Raw genomic sequence first — 14,844 nt, 5'->3', positions numbered from 1 at the left:
ATGATGGGCACATATATTAACAATATAAAATTTTTAAACTGAATGAATACAAATAAAATTTCAGGGGCATCGTCCGTAAAATAAGTATCTAATCGAAAAAAACTCATATTTTAGAGTGGGCAAGAAAAATTTCAGGGTGGACACCATCAATAAAATAAGTAACTAATCGAAGAAAATTCAGATTTCAGGGTGGGCATATGCCCACTCTCACCAAGCTGTGGCTCTGTCACTTGTAAAACTCCTATAATTTTATACCTTTTTAAGATCGTTCGATTGAGTGAAATTAAAGACTGAGATTAACTTCTTATTTTTTCTAATAAATATTTTCTCATTCTCTACTTTTAATATCGACCTTTAATTTCTCTCATTTAATTAAAAAATATATAAACTAAAAGAGTTATACACAATATAATTTAATCCTATCCTTTAATATATATATATAAATGATAGATCAGATTTACGATTTCATATAAAAGATTATATTTTAATAAATAAATAAATAAACTATAGATGATAGTGAATAATGTAGAGTGAAGAGTACATGAAGCGTCAACATTGTAATGGAATTATTATATGGATGGACCCTGGGTTTTCAGACAAATGTGATCCACTTATGTCTAATTGGGATAGATAGGCCCACCAGAAGCTTCTCAAAATATCGATTCTTAATATGTATAGGATAAATTACGCAATTTAGTTTTTGTCGCATCTACAGTTGTCGGTCATTGCATTCATCTGTCGATGAAGCATAAACTTTTTGACCCACAAATTTTCGACTCCTGAACACAATTTTGGTCTCCGTTTCATCGGAAAACACTTTGATCTCTCCAAATCGACGATGGGATATTCGATTTCTTCATCCTCGGATCTCCGTCGTTAACTGTTCAATGGGCCTGAAACTGGACTATGTTGGTCGACTCATCATTCTCTCGTGGTCCACCATTATGATTGCTCATCCGTCCATCGGAGCTACACATCATCAGCTCGTCCGTTAAGTTTTTAATGGTAGTATATTAAAATAAAACAAAAACTAAACGTTAGGTATAGTTTTATAAACATTGAAAGTTTAAATATTAAAACGGACCAAACTAATAATTTAGGTACTAAATATATACTTACCCTTAGTTGATGTTAAGTTAACAATGTACCTTTGACGTAGTCATCAAGTATTTACTTTAAAGCTCAATAACTCTTTTTTTTTATTTCCTTGCAACTTTGGAAAGGCCTAAAAATAGTATGAATGAAGTAAATTGGGTTGGGAGAGTCGTTATTGTCTCTCTAAATAAATCGATTAATAGATCGGATATAGATATACTTAAAAAAAAATTAATAATGAATATAAATATTATATAATTAAAATTTTAGAGTTTAAATGTATTTTGTGAAAATGAATGCTTGATGGTAATTGACAGGGTTTTCTAGGGCCTCCTAATCGGTGAAGAGACGCTAGACAGAATCCGAGAAAAGACAGACGCATGAGGACTTAAAACAACAACTAGATGCCATTGCCATTGCCATTGGAAGATGATTATGCTTCAAGAAAGTGATGGAACATCAATTTAAGTTGAAATTAACAGATTATGCTCTGATTCGATTTGATATGATTGAATTTTAAAATAATCGAGTTTGGGTTAATTCGGGTCAGATTTTTTAAGAGGACGGGTGGAGGTTGAAAAAACTTTGATCCAAACCATCTTAGGGGTAATAATATAATTTCTTTTTTAAAATATTATTATTTTAATTAAGTATTTATTTTATACCGAGTCAAGTCGGATTTATACTCTAAAAATTTGGGTCGGGCCAAAGTCGGATGGAGGATATATAATTTTTTGCTCGAGTTGAGTTCGGGTGGAGGATACATATTTTCGGCTCGGGTTGACAAAAAACCCGACCCAACCCAAACCGTTGCCATCCCTAAACGTATCGACCATTTGCAAAACTAGGGTAAAATACACTAGAAGTCATTAAAAATGTAAAAAAAATGATATTTTTGGCCGATGGCCTTTCAAATGTTCCAATTGTAGCGTACCATTTGGATCTCATCGTTCCTCTAGCGGCAATGGTGGTTGAGCTTTGATGTTGGTTAGACTTTCCATTTCCAAACGTCGGTTTGGGTATTGTAGTGGTGATTGCCAATATGCCTACTCAGCACTTCGGTTGTTTTCCAATTGCAACCGAGTAGTGTTTTGCATGTTTCTCACTAGTCAAAAGCAAGCCAACGACCTCTTTTACCTTGCATAAACACTTGTATTAATGTGCTTTTGCATTGCATTGGTTCAACTGTCCAAATACAACTTACCAAAGAAAGCAAACTAATGAGACCAACTATAGTAAAGATGTCCAACAAAGTGGTAGGCCCAAATTGGCATAACCTTGACCAACCTTGTATTGACCAAGTGGTGGGTATTTTAAGAGAACCGTAATGATACCCTTGAAAAGAATAGACAAATGAAGTTAAGGACCATTGCCCCAAACCAATTAGTTTGTTAACCATGTGCCCTTCAATTACATTGTATTGACATAGAGTTTTGAGGTTATTAGAAAATTAGATCTTTGTTGGATACGTGGGCTTGGGTTATTGGATAATATTATATATATTCAACACATGTGGACAATGGGCAAATTACCCAATACTTCTTTCTTTAGTTCCCCCCCTATGATTAGGCCATTAGGGGCGCTCTAGGTTTCAAGGAGTTGTACGGCGCTGTGCTTTCTTGAATGAATAAAGGAATCTTACCACCAGCAACTTCTTAAGACCGAATAAATGAAATATAAACTTAAATGAAATGTTTATTTCAAAACGTTTATTCATTCAAGAAAGCACAGCGCCGTACAACTCCTTGAAACGTTTTGAATGTTTGTTTATTCTAAAGATCTTGGGTGTAATTGAATCGAGTTTGAACGAATAAAGTTATATTCGTGTTTGTTTATTTATTTTTTAAGCTGTTCAATTTTAGTTCGTGTTCGTTTAAAACTTTAATATTGTGTATGTGTTCGTTTATTTAATTTTGGAAGTGCTAGTGTTCATTTATTTATTGTTCATAAAAGTGTTCATTTATCGTTTATGGGCATGCTCGTTTATATATTTAATTTTTAAATTTATCCTTTCATACGCAAGCTAAAGAAAAATAATAATATTATGCCACTAGTGTTCAAACTCTTTAAAATTCATAGTTTAAATTTTAACTTTTATCATGTGTTCGATTTAGTCCATACCTTAACTAATATTTAAAATATAAAAAAATAAAAGGAAAGGGAAAACCAGATAAATAAGCTTGTTCATGAACATAATTGAACGAATCGATAAACGAACTTATTCATGAACATAAACGAACCGAACACACCTCTATTTATATTCTCGTTTATTAAATTAACATAATTTTTTTTATTCATACTTGTTTATTTAAAACATAAACAAACATTTATTAAAATAGTTCACGAATGATTAACTAAACACTCAATTCATTTACGCCCTTAAAATATAGTATAATATTTTAATTAATTATTAAAACATCTCGTGTTGTTTGTTTTGGAAGGAAAATATTGTAATGTAGATGCCGTGGAAAATCTGAAGGTTTATACAACAAATGAGTATCTAAAGTATGTTTTTTTAAGTATTTAAAATATAAATATTTTTTGATCAAAATAAGTATTTGAAATTATTTTTTTGTCAAAATAAATATCTAAAGTATTTTTTTATTAAAATAATACTTAAAGTAATTGATTTTTTTCATCTAAATTCGTAAGTATTATTTAATTAATGTTATATATCAACTTTTTAAGAACTTAGGGGTTGTTTGTTTGTCTCTTAATAGAATCATTCAGCGCTGAATGATGAACCGTTCAGCATTCAGTGCGTTTGTTTCGCACCTCTGAATGATGCAGTGCTGACTGATTCAGCAAAACAATGTTGAATGATTCAACACAGAAGTACATTCTGAATGATTCAAAACCATTATCAAACAACATGTCACATTCAGAGCTAATTCATTCAGAGCCTCTAAATCATTCAGTATTTGAATAATTCAGTATTTAAATCATTCAGCGCTTAATTATTTTGAAGTAAACAAATAACCCCTTAGATGAAAATGTTTGAATAATTTAAGTAAATATTTTGACATAAAATATTTTAGGTACTTATTTTGATAAAAAAATATTTTAGATACTTAAATAGAAAATAATATATAATTTATGTACTCATTTGTGATGTAAATCAAATCTGAAATAAAAGAAGTAATTGATTAGAGAATTGGTTTAATATCTCCTCCAAGCGATTTGGTTGGTAAAGTATGCTCTTCGTTGCTATTACGGAGTCGCTTTGTTAAGTATACGGTCGTAATCCAACTACAAAGCCCCCAATTAGGACATCATAACAATCTTTCACACTTATTCTTAATTATTTTTTATAGTTATTAATATTCATTTTTGTAATAGATTAGTTTAAATTATATATTATAAAAATAACCATTTAATTTATTTTTAGCAAAAAAGACATGTTCTATATTTTAGAAAAAAATTAATATGGTCATCGTATTATTTTTCTCGCAATACGACCCTCCAACTTATAAAACAAACTTAAGTGACCCTTTGATCAACGTTTTTCATCGTGGACCGTTATAGTACTGGCGTGTAAGTTCACAGTGCTGATGTGGCAGTCTACTGTGTTGATGTGACAGTCAATCTGTCATGTGTAAATTATCAATTCAATTAATCTGTCATGTCATCCGCCATGTTAATTTGTCACCTTGGACTGTCATGTCAATACTGTGAGCTACCACATCAGCACTGTAACAGTTAATGATGAAAAAAGATTTGTCAAATAATCATATTATATTTATTTTCTGAATTAGAGAGACATATTAAAAAATAATACGAAAATCACGTTAGTTTTTTTTCAAAAGTATAGAACCTCTAACGCGTTTTACCTTTATTTTTATTTTCACAATATCATTTTTGAATTATTATTTAATGCTCTTTTATTTTATTAATTGAAAATTATATTGATATTTGTTTATTAGGTGTCCGCTATAATAATATTATTATTTTAGGGAATAAGTTTGAACGTGCCGTCACGGTCATAATTGTAAAAGCATGACATGACAATTGACAAATAAATGCATACTAATAGTGAGTGCAAAATTATTTAAAATTGACCCACATGTGAATTAGAGTTAACAAAATTCAATTTGATTAAAAAATTGATTTTTCAACTCAAATTGATTTTTAATTATAATTTTATAAATTTATTTGACTCAAAAAATTTAATTTCAAATTGAGTCGTAAAATATAACTCGAATAATTAAAAATTTAGTAATTAGTAGATTTATTTTTAAGTTTAAGTCGAGTATTTCTACTTTGTATGATATATGTATATCAAATATGAAAAAAATATACAAAAATATATTTGTATTATATATATAGTTATAGAAAGTTATTTAAATTATAATTAAATAATATTATAATATTATAAATATTTACAAATAAATTTAAATAAAACTCAAAAAAATGACTCGACTCTAAAAAATTTCAAGTCAATTTCCATTTGTAAAATGAGACTCATCAACTTGAATAACTTAAAATTTTTCGACTCGACTCGATTGAACATTCACCCCTAATGCCAAGTATAGTCAAATGTTTGGTTTGGTTTGTTACATTGATTAATACTTTATATCAAAATCCGCATTATTAAATATTTAAGTTAACATTAATTAATTTAAATTATTTAATTAATACTAATAATACTTAGTTTAAATTATTTAATTAGTTTAAGTTACCATTAATTTAATTAAAAACTAGTGATTGGATTATTGGAGGCTTCCTCGCCCATATAGGGTTGCAGGTATGGGTGTGAAAATTCGGGTACCCGAAACTTTCGGGTTGGTGATTTCTCGGCCCGTGTCCCGACCCAGATTTTGAGGGTACCCGGTAATCGGGTACCCAATACCCGATTTTTTATTTTTCATTTTCAAATTATTATTTTAAAAAATATATACATAAATTTAAATGTTCGAAACTTTGAATTGCATGCTCTAATATCCGAAAATAAAATTTTAAAGTTCGAAATATAAAATCTAATAATTCATAATATAAATAATTCATTATATTATAGTCGGTATTAAAAACAATAATATTATTATTATGCATAATCCATTTAATTTTCTAAATTCATATAGTATATTTTACATCTGTCACATACTGTATTTATGAACTTTGATATTGAAATTAATATCATTCAATTCTGGGTTATGTTTCCAACAAAAACATTACATGCATGGCACAAGATGTAGCCCCACGATTAGCCTCTGCATCATATATGTGTCTGTAATTTTGTTTTGTAAGAAAAATAAAAGAGAAAATAACCTCCAGTGACCGAAAATGCCTTATAATATATGATCTTAACTAACTTTTTTCGATTTACCAAAATGACCAATAAAATCGCAATGCGATCTCTAAATCGTAACGCGATCTCCAGTATCGCAAATCAGTTTCCAGATTCGCAATTCGATTTTGACTATCGCATTGCGATTTTCCAAATTCGCGTTGCGATTTTAAAAAATCACAATGTGAATATGTAAATCGCAACAATCGCAACGCGATTCTGACTATCGCAACGCGATTATGACTATCGCAACGCGATAATACAAAATCGGAACACGGTTTTCCAAATTCGTTGCGATTTCTTAAGAATTTTCTATAAAAAGATAGTATCCGCGCGGACGTGTTGAAGACACATATTACTACGACCACGACCACGACGGGACGGGACGGTGGTGGCGACGGTGCGCGAGAGTCCCCCTTGTTCTCTTCCACTCAACAAGGAAGTGGGAAATCCAAGCCTTAAATACCCATTCCCAATAGTATTTCCAATACTATGTGGGATTGAGCATTGCAAACACTTTGAAATCTTTTACACTATCGCAACACATTCTTTATTGTTTCAAACTAAGATCTTACAAATGGCTTGAGAATCTTTTACACTATCGCAACACATTCTTTATTGTTTAAAACTCACGTGAATTTGGAATAGTTAAAATGTAAACTTATTTTGGATTTTTCACTATCGCAACACTTTTTCACTATTGCAACAACATGTTTTTCAAACTCTCGCAACACATTTTTCAAAATCGCGTTGCGAATCTGGATATTCGCGTTGCGAATTTGGAAACTGAGTTGAAAAATTAGAGTTCGCGTTGCGATTTTGTTGGTCATTTTGGCAAATCCAAAAAAAGTTGGTTAAAATCGTATATTATAAGGCATTTTCGGTCACTGATGTTATTTTCTCAAAATAAAAAGCAGTGGTTTTGGTCATTCATACCATAAATGAAGCGACGAAGGAGACGACGGGATATATATATATATATATATATATATATATATATAAACTAATCGGGTATCCGGAAAAACTAGATTTTGTGACCTGAGCCCGACCCAGCCAGGTAATTTTTTTAAAATAAATTATCCGATTTTCTTAGGTCTGGGTCGGGTAGTTTTGCACAACCCTAGTTGCAGGATGTGGGAAAAATAAATTTTTCATATAAGGTATTCACCATATTATTTCCTGAAGTAGGGTTTTTTATTAGCCTAAAGACGATGTGTATTCCTGAGGTTTTCTCTATTAACTTAAAGATGTCATGCAATTGTGAGGTTTTCTTCATTTAACTTAAGACGTCGTACAGTCGTAGAATCTTTATATTTGATTTCAAGATGCATGACGCATCTGACGTCTTTAAATTAATTCTGTGCAATTCATCCTAAATAAAAAATAATCCACAAATTAAATTATATTGAGCATTAAAAAAATTCACTTATAACGTCTCACCCATTTTGCCGATAATTGGCATGACTCGTTGGAATTTCAATCAATCTTTAAAAACGGAAAGAAATAAATTATAAAAAGTTAATTGCAGAAGCTTTTTAGTGGGTCACTGTAATATTCGCGACCGTGTCAAGAGAACACAGAATTTCGCACGTGAAATGTATGTCAATATATGATTGGTAGATATGGTAGTAATATTTAGGTGGCTTTTGGTTGGATGGAATTCCTTGGAATTGGTGGGAATTGAAATCTAATTCTACCACTTTCCCATTTTCACCACTTTCCCATGTTTGGTTCAAGTTTTTCAATTGAATTAGAATCCATGGTGGAATTCAATTCCATCAAATGAGGGAAAGTGAATTCCATCCAAAAATAGATAGAATTCAATTCTTTTTGGAGGGAATTGAAATTTGACCATACTACCCTCATCAATCATTTGGTAACTTATTTATATATTAAATAAAATATTTTTTTATTATTTCGAGTCGGGTCGGTTTCTAATTCATATATTCGGTCGGGTCGGGTTTAGGTTTAGGGTGAAAAAAATGGACCGACCCGAAAATATATATAATTCAGGTCGGGTCAGATTAAGTCATTGTTTTTATTAAATAAAAATAATTTTTTATTATTTCGGGTCGGGTCGGGTTGGATTTCTAATTCATATATTTTGGTCGGGTAGGATGAAACTTTATTTTGTACGGGTCGGGGTTTTTAAGTGCGATATTCGGGTCGAGTCGGGTCGTTTTTTTAAATGTGATATTCGGGTCGAGTCGGGTCGGGTTTTTTAATGTGATATTCGGGTCGAGTCGGGTCGGGTTTTTTAAAATGTGATATTCGGGTCGGGTCGGGTCGAGTTCGAGTTTAGGGTGAAAAAACTGGACCAACCCGAAAATATATATAATTCGGGTCGGATTTCTAATTCATATATTCGGGTCGGGTCGGATGAAACTTTATTTTGTTCGGGTCAGGTTTTTTAAGTGTGATATTAGGGTTGGGTTCGGGTTTAGGGTGAAAAAAATCGGACCGACCCGAATATATATATAATTCAAGTCGGGTCGGATTAAGTCACTATTTTTATAAAATAAAAATATTTTTTTATTATTTCGGGTCGGGTCGGGTTGGATTTCTAATTCATATATTCGGGTCGGATCGGATGAAACTTTATTTTGTTCGGGTCGGGTTGGGTTTTTTAAGTGTGATATTCGGGTCGGGTTCGGGTTTAGGGTGGAAAAAATTGGACCGACCTGAAAAAATATATAATTTTACCTTATATATTTAGGAATAATTACAATAATACCCCTCTATATATAATTTTTTTTCAATTAAGTCAATGTTTTTATTGAATAAAAATAATTTTTTTATTATTTTGAGTCGTGTCGGGTCGAGTTTCTAATTCATATATTGAATAAAAATAGTTTTTGGTAACTAATTAACATACTCCGATTGGAATGTATCGAAATATTGCTCTATCTTTTGGTAACTTATTAACATATTTTGATTGCGATGATTTTAACTTATAATGTTTATTAGCATGATTTTTATAATTTATTGAAATGAATAATCAATCAATAAAATGAAAATTTAATATTTTTTAATTTTTTATAATATATTACTACATGTAAGTTGTAAAATAAACTATAATAAAGCAAAAAAACAAGAAGGACAATTCTGTCATTTTATATTACCGAAATCAAATTCATCTGACATGTCTGCGAACTAAACAGAATATGAAATTGGATTCCAATTCCTAAAGATTCCAATTCATTCACAGATTCTAATTCCCCATAAATATTCCAACGAACCAAACGTCACCTTAGGATAAACTATAAAAATTTAACGGGTGTTAATTTAATCGTTAAATATTAAAACATAATATTTTGATCATTTATATTTGTCGATGTTTTGCTCATTTATGTGCTTTTTTCAATAAGACTTGGATGATGTTGGTTTACTGACGTGATATGTTAATAAAAAATATTTTTTTAATTTGATCCCTTCAAGTTTAGGAAAAAATTAATTTGATCATAAATTTTAGAGCATATATCAATTTATCCATTGATCTTTAGAAAAAATATATTAATTTAACTCTTGAATCTGATCAAATTCCTCGTCATCAATTGTCTCTAACCAATAACCACCATCATCAATCACGGCTGACTGTCATCAAGTGTTGTCGATAACGATCAATGTTGGATCATAAAAGTTTCCTTTCATTCCTTTTCAACCTCTTAAGCATGAATATGATGTATATTTTCCTTTTAGAAGCGGTCAATTTTGTTTATTAAGTTAAGATGATTATAAAGTAATATATGTTTTAAAAAGTTTCAATTATTTGACAATGAACATTCAATATCATATTGCATTCACTAGTACTCGAACCCATAACCTTTAGGAAAATAATAATTTATTTAACCACTAAGATAAATTGGTTCGTGCAAAATTGATCGAAATTAAATTCAAGATAAATAAATAATTTGATTCAATCTTACTATTAACCTAAACAATGCCAATTAGCTCATCACACGGAAAGAGGAAAACCTCAATGGCTTTTCCAGGAGGCTTCCGGTTCCTATTTTTTATGCAATTAAATCTGCACATTTAGATCGAATTTTGTCAGATTATGTTCGTCCCCATGCGTTGACAATCGACAAATCTAAGGTTAAAAAATGGTTGGATCATTGATGTTTGAAAGTTTGTCTGCTGGTGCTGATGTTGTTGGAACATCCCATCACATTTTTCCCTTATTATTACCAATAATAATACTCATTCCATCTTCTCCACTCACTTTCTGCGTTGCTTACCCCGCCATTTTCTATCCGCCGACAGCCGTCCCGACACCTTCTTTAACAACAACCCGATTGTCGTTCCATCCCGAACTCGTCATCCTCGTTATCGTTTCTCTCGTCTCGCTTCTTTCGTTGCTGTTGGCAATGGGGTTCTTGTCGAAATTCCTCAAACGCCGTAAACCCACGGCGGTGAGGGGCGGGGCCGATGAAGAGAAGGGAAGGGATTTAGGCGTCGAAGAAGGTAAAGGGTTTGTTAAGAGGTTTAGATGGAACGAGATTAAGGATTCGACTAAGGATTTCTCGCGTTTGATCGGACGAGGAGGGTTCAGCAATGTCTACTTGGCTAATTTGTCGGGTTCCACCCTGGGAGCAGTCAAGATCTATGTCGGAAATGATCGGTTAAACCAATCGTTCAGACAGGAACTGGATATTCTGACCCAAATCCAACATGACAACATCGTTAAATTCCTTGGCTACTGCGATGATCAAGGTAGTTGGTTTAACTCTTCAAAATGGCAAAAAAAAAGTTTTTGATGATTTTTTGTTCAATTTGTTTTACAGAGGAAGGTGCAATGGTGTTAGAATACGTTCCGAATGGAAATTTACAAGAGAAACTCCATGGAAACGGAAGGGAATTGCTTCCATGGAAGACCCGTATGAGCATAGCTTTTCAACTTGCCGAAGCAATCGAGTACTTGCACGACAAATGCAGTCTCCAGATAGCTCATGGCGATATCAAAGCTTCCAACATCTTGTTAGACGAGCGGTTCAACTGCAAGCTCTGCGATTTCGGGTCGGCAAAGATGGGATTTTCATCGAAGGTGGTGCCGCCGAAGACGAAGCAGATAATGGTAGGCTCGCCGGGGTACACCATTATTTGAGGACCGGTATTGCTTCTAAGAAGAACGATGTTTATAGTCTGGGTGTTATTATTTTGGAGCTCGTGACTGGGATGGAACCCTTTTGTCCCGAAAGGGAACAATTGTTGACGACGATGGTGGCACCGAAGTTGAGGGAGGTTGTTGAGGACGGTGGTGGGGCGGCGGAGATGGTGGATCCAAAGCTGGGTGGTGAGTTCGAGTTAGAAGAAGGTAAAGCTATGCTCTTAATCGTTGAACTCTGTCTTCAAAAGTCATCTACCGTTAGGCCTTCCGCCGCAGAAATAATGCAGACAATGAAGAATAAAATCGGTTCCGTCGGTTCACGGTTGTTGCCGCCGGCCAAAGAGCGCCATTGTTGAGTGATTAATGGGGATGGTCGTGTTTGATTCAGTTTGTTGCAATTGTTTGTACATACACAGAAAAAACAGGGAGCTCCATGTACTGTTTGGCTTCGAATTAGTTAGATCGTGTATAAGATTTAGAAAATGCAAATCGAAACATCAAATCTTTAGAACAAGCGATTTGTACTGTAGACTCAACTTGTGAACTGTACATTGAATGTCTGTAAGGATCGCATTGAGATTTAGTACAACACGTTAGTGACTTAATTGACAATTTTTTTTTGTTTGATAGTAAAAATAAGAATTGATTTTATAGTTCAGTGACTAAATATAGAGTTTATTCTTCTTTTTACCGGTACATCGTTTAATAGGGACTAGATTTGCCAGTTTCTACAATGGAAGGAGAAAATTGATATATTAGAGGGACTAAATGTAGTCCTTACAAACAGACGGACCTGCAACAAGTTTTGTCGGGAAAAAACATTCTCTGCCCTTTTTTTTTGTGTTCCGGTAAAGTATACAAATGGTTTTTTATTATGAGATACTTGTTTATTATATATCTCGACTATTAAAAATTATAAAATGGTTCTTTGATTATAGAATGATGTTTTGTTGAGTCATTCAACTACTAAAGTTACAAAATAGTCACCCGACTGTTCATAATGTTTTAAACTCATCATTTTTCGTTAAAATAGTTACGACATTCCGAGTTGAACGTTAACATATTAGTTATGATATTATAAAATATGATTTTAAAATCTCAAACAATTATTATATTTAAGTCATCATGTTAACATTCAACTTGGACGACCTTCAACTTTTTGACAAAAAATGATGAGTTTGGAACATAATGAATAGTCAGATGACCATTTTATAACTTTTAATAGTTAAAAAACTAAACAAAACAACATTCTTATTCAAATGATCATTTTGTAATATTTAATAGTCAAGAAACTTATAAAGTAGTATCATATAGTCGTGGATTATTTGTCTACTTCACACTTTGTATTTTTAGAAAGAGAACAACAAGTTTACACGTGGAGTAATAAAATTAAACTTGTTTTATTTCTACAGATTAAAACAACATTTTTTTCAAAATGGTAGGATATATTATTGGTTAATGAATTTGTTTAACGGCAAAGATTTGATCCCTTACCCTTTATATATATAGTTTTTTTTTCCATTCACGTCCCTGTGAATCGTCAAAATGTATAAATTCGTTGCTTTCGAGGCAAGGATTTAAACCTCGAGAAAAAGAAAGCATTTTCATGGAATTTCCTCTATTCTGAGAAAACGAAGGAAAGCAGCATTGAACGCGAGCTTTTCCTTTTTTTTTTACACAATTTTGCTTAAAAAAAAAGGAAAGCTCGCTTTCATTTTCCCGGAAAATTTTGAAAAGGATTTCAAATCAAAACGATGGTGACGTTGTTATCGTTCCAATTCCACGAATCCGCATTGTCGCTGTTGTTGTCATTGCTGCTGCTCGTCGTTACTTTCCCTTCTTCTTCTTATTCTTCTTCTCCTTTTGCCGTCGGATCGCAACGGAATTTCACGGCGGGCATCTTGTTGCCGTCCGATGCGGCGGATGCGTGCGGTGTTTCCCCGCCCTCGCAGCGTTATTCGTGCCCGGTTAACTGCTTCAGGACGGATCCGGTTTGCGGGGACGACGGAGTTACGTACTGGTGCGGTTGTGCAGACGCGCATTGCTCGGGGGCCAAGGTGGCGAAGATTGGATTCTGTAACGTTGGAAATAACGGCGGGACCGGATCTTTCTCTGGTCAGGCTCTACTTTTGTTGCATATAGTTTGGCTCATTGTTCTAGGCATCTCTGTTTTCTTTGGCCTAATCTGAATTTTCTCTCTGTATTTAAAAAAAACAAATTCTAAACAATTTTCCATTTTAAATCCTTCATCTTCTATAGTCGCCATTGATAGTTATAATATAACTTAATAATACGTAGAATAAAGTACATTACATGCCGTTGACCCCATCCCATTTCCTAACCCTATCTTACGAGGTAGATGGCGGTTTGGATACCGTCTCAATGATAAAAGAATTATTTTTATTTCTTTAGGTCTCGGGTTCGAATGACAGAATAATTTTTGTTATGTATCGTAATTACTCAAATTTAATAAAAAAATAATTTAAACTATCTGTTTTGATTTGTTTTAGTATATAAATTTTTAATTTTCTCAAAATTATACCTAAAGTTTAGTTTTTATTTTATTTTAGTACCTCCCATTAAAAATTTAATGTATTTAGTATCTAAATTATAAATTTTGATCCGTTTTAGTACCTAATTTTTTAATTTTTTTTCCAGAAATTAACATTAAATTTTAAACAATGATACTAAATAAAATAAAAACTAAATTTTATGTATGATTTTAAAAAACAATTAAAAGTTTAAATATTATAACAAATTAAAATTATTAGTTTAGATACTAGATAAGTAATTTACCTAAAAAAAAATAATGGTTTCGCTTCATATGGTGAGGCACAGACAATCCAACATGGGAGGCGCGGTAGGGCCCGCTATTACATTTGTGTTTTGTAAAATTTGTAGGAGTAATTATTTATCGAATGTTTTGCTTGTAGATTAAGGAATGAAGCAGTCCATTACATTAGGTTCCTTCGAGACTTGAACTTTGTCCCTGTTGGTGATAGAGACCACATCTCTGTTGACCAAAGCGCATAATGATAACTGGGAGTTGGCTGCTCAAGTGATTGAGATACTCTGAATTAATTAAGTGATATAATGCATATATTTATTTTTAGCCGTATATTAAGAAAGATTTTTGAGTACGAACATATATATATATATATATATATAATTTAAATTTTGTGTACGAAGTTAGCATAAATAAAATTCATATTATACCCTCATAATAAAAAAGGAACAATAAGTATAAAAAAACTTAAATTTTAAAGTGTACATGTGCCCACCCAACTATGTTGTGCAGCCGCCACTGATGTGCACAATGCTCCATTTGGTTTCGAATTATCGCCACTGATATGCTCAA

At 32.3% G+C, this 14,844-nt stretch overlaps 1 protein-coding gene and 1 pseudogene across 1 annotated transcript; both read left to right on the top strand.

Annotated features, from left to right (window-relative positions):
• Positions 1 to 10,358: 10,358 nt before the first annotated feature.
• On the top strand, positions 10,359 to 11,875 carry LOC120132616 (annotated as a pseudogene).
• Positions 11,876 to 13,240: 1,365 nt separating this feature from the next.
• On the top strand, positions 13,241 to 13,675 carry LOC120132615. The gene has a single exon (XM_039149349.1). The coding sequence runs from the start codon at positions 13,241 to 13,243 to the stop codon at positions 13,673 to 13,675; it is 435 nt and encodes a 144-aa protein (XP_039005280.1).
• The last annotated feature ends 1,169 nt before the right edge of the window (positions 13,676 to 14,844 follow it).

This window comes from Hibiscus syriacus, unplaced genomic scaffold (assembly GCF_006381635.1).
Source record: "Hibiscus syriacus cultivar Baekdansim isolate YM2019G1 unplaced genomic scaffold, ASM638163v2 tig00110569_pilon, whole genome shotgun sequence".
Lineage (NCBI taxonomy): Eukaryota > Viridiplantae > Streptophyta > Magnoliopsida > Malvales > Malvaceae > Hibiscus > Hibiscus syriacus.
The sequence above is the reverse complement of the archived record's forward strand: the minus strand, read 5'-3'. Positions and strand labels throughout refer to the sequence as shown.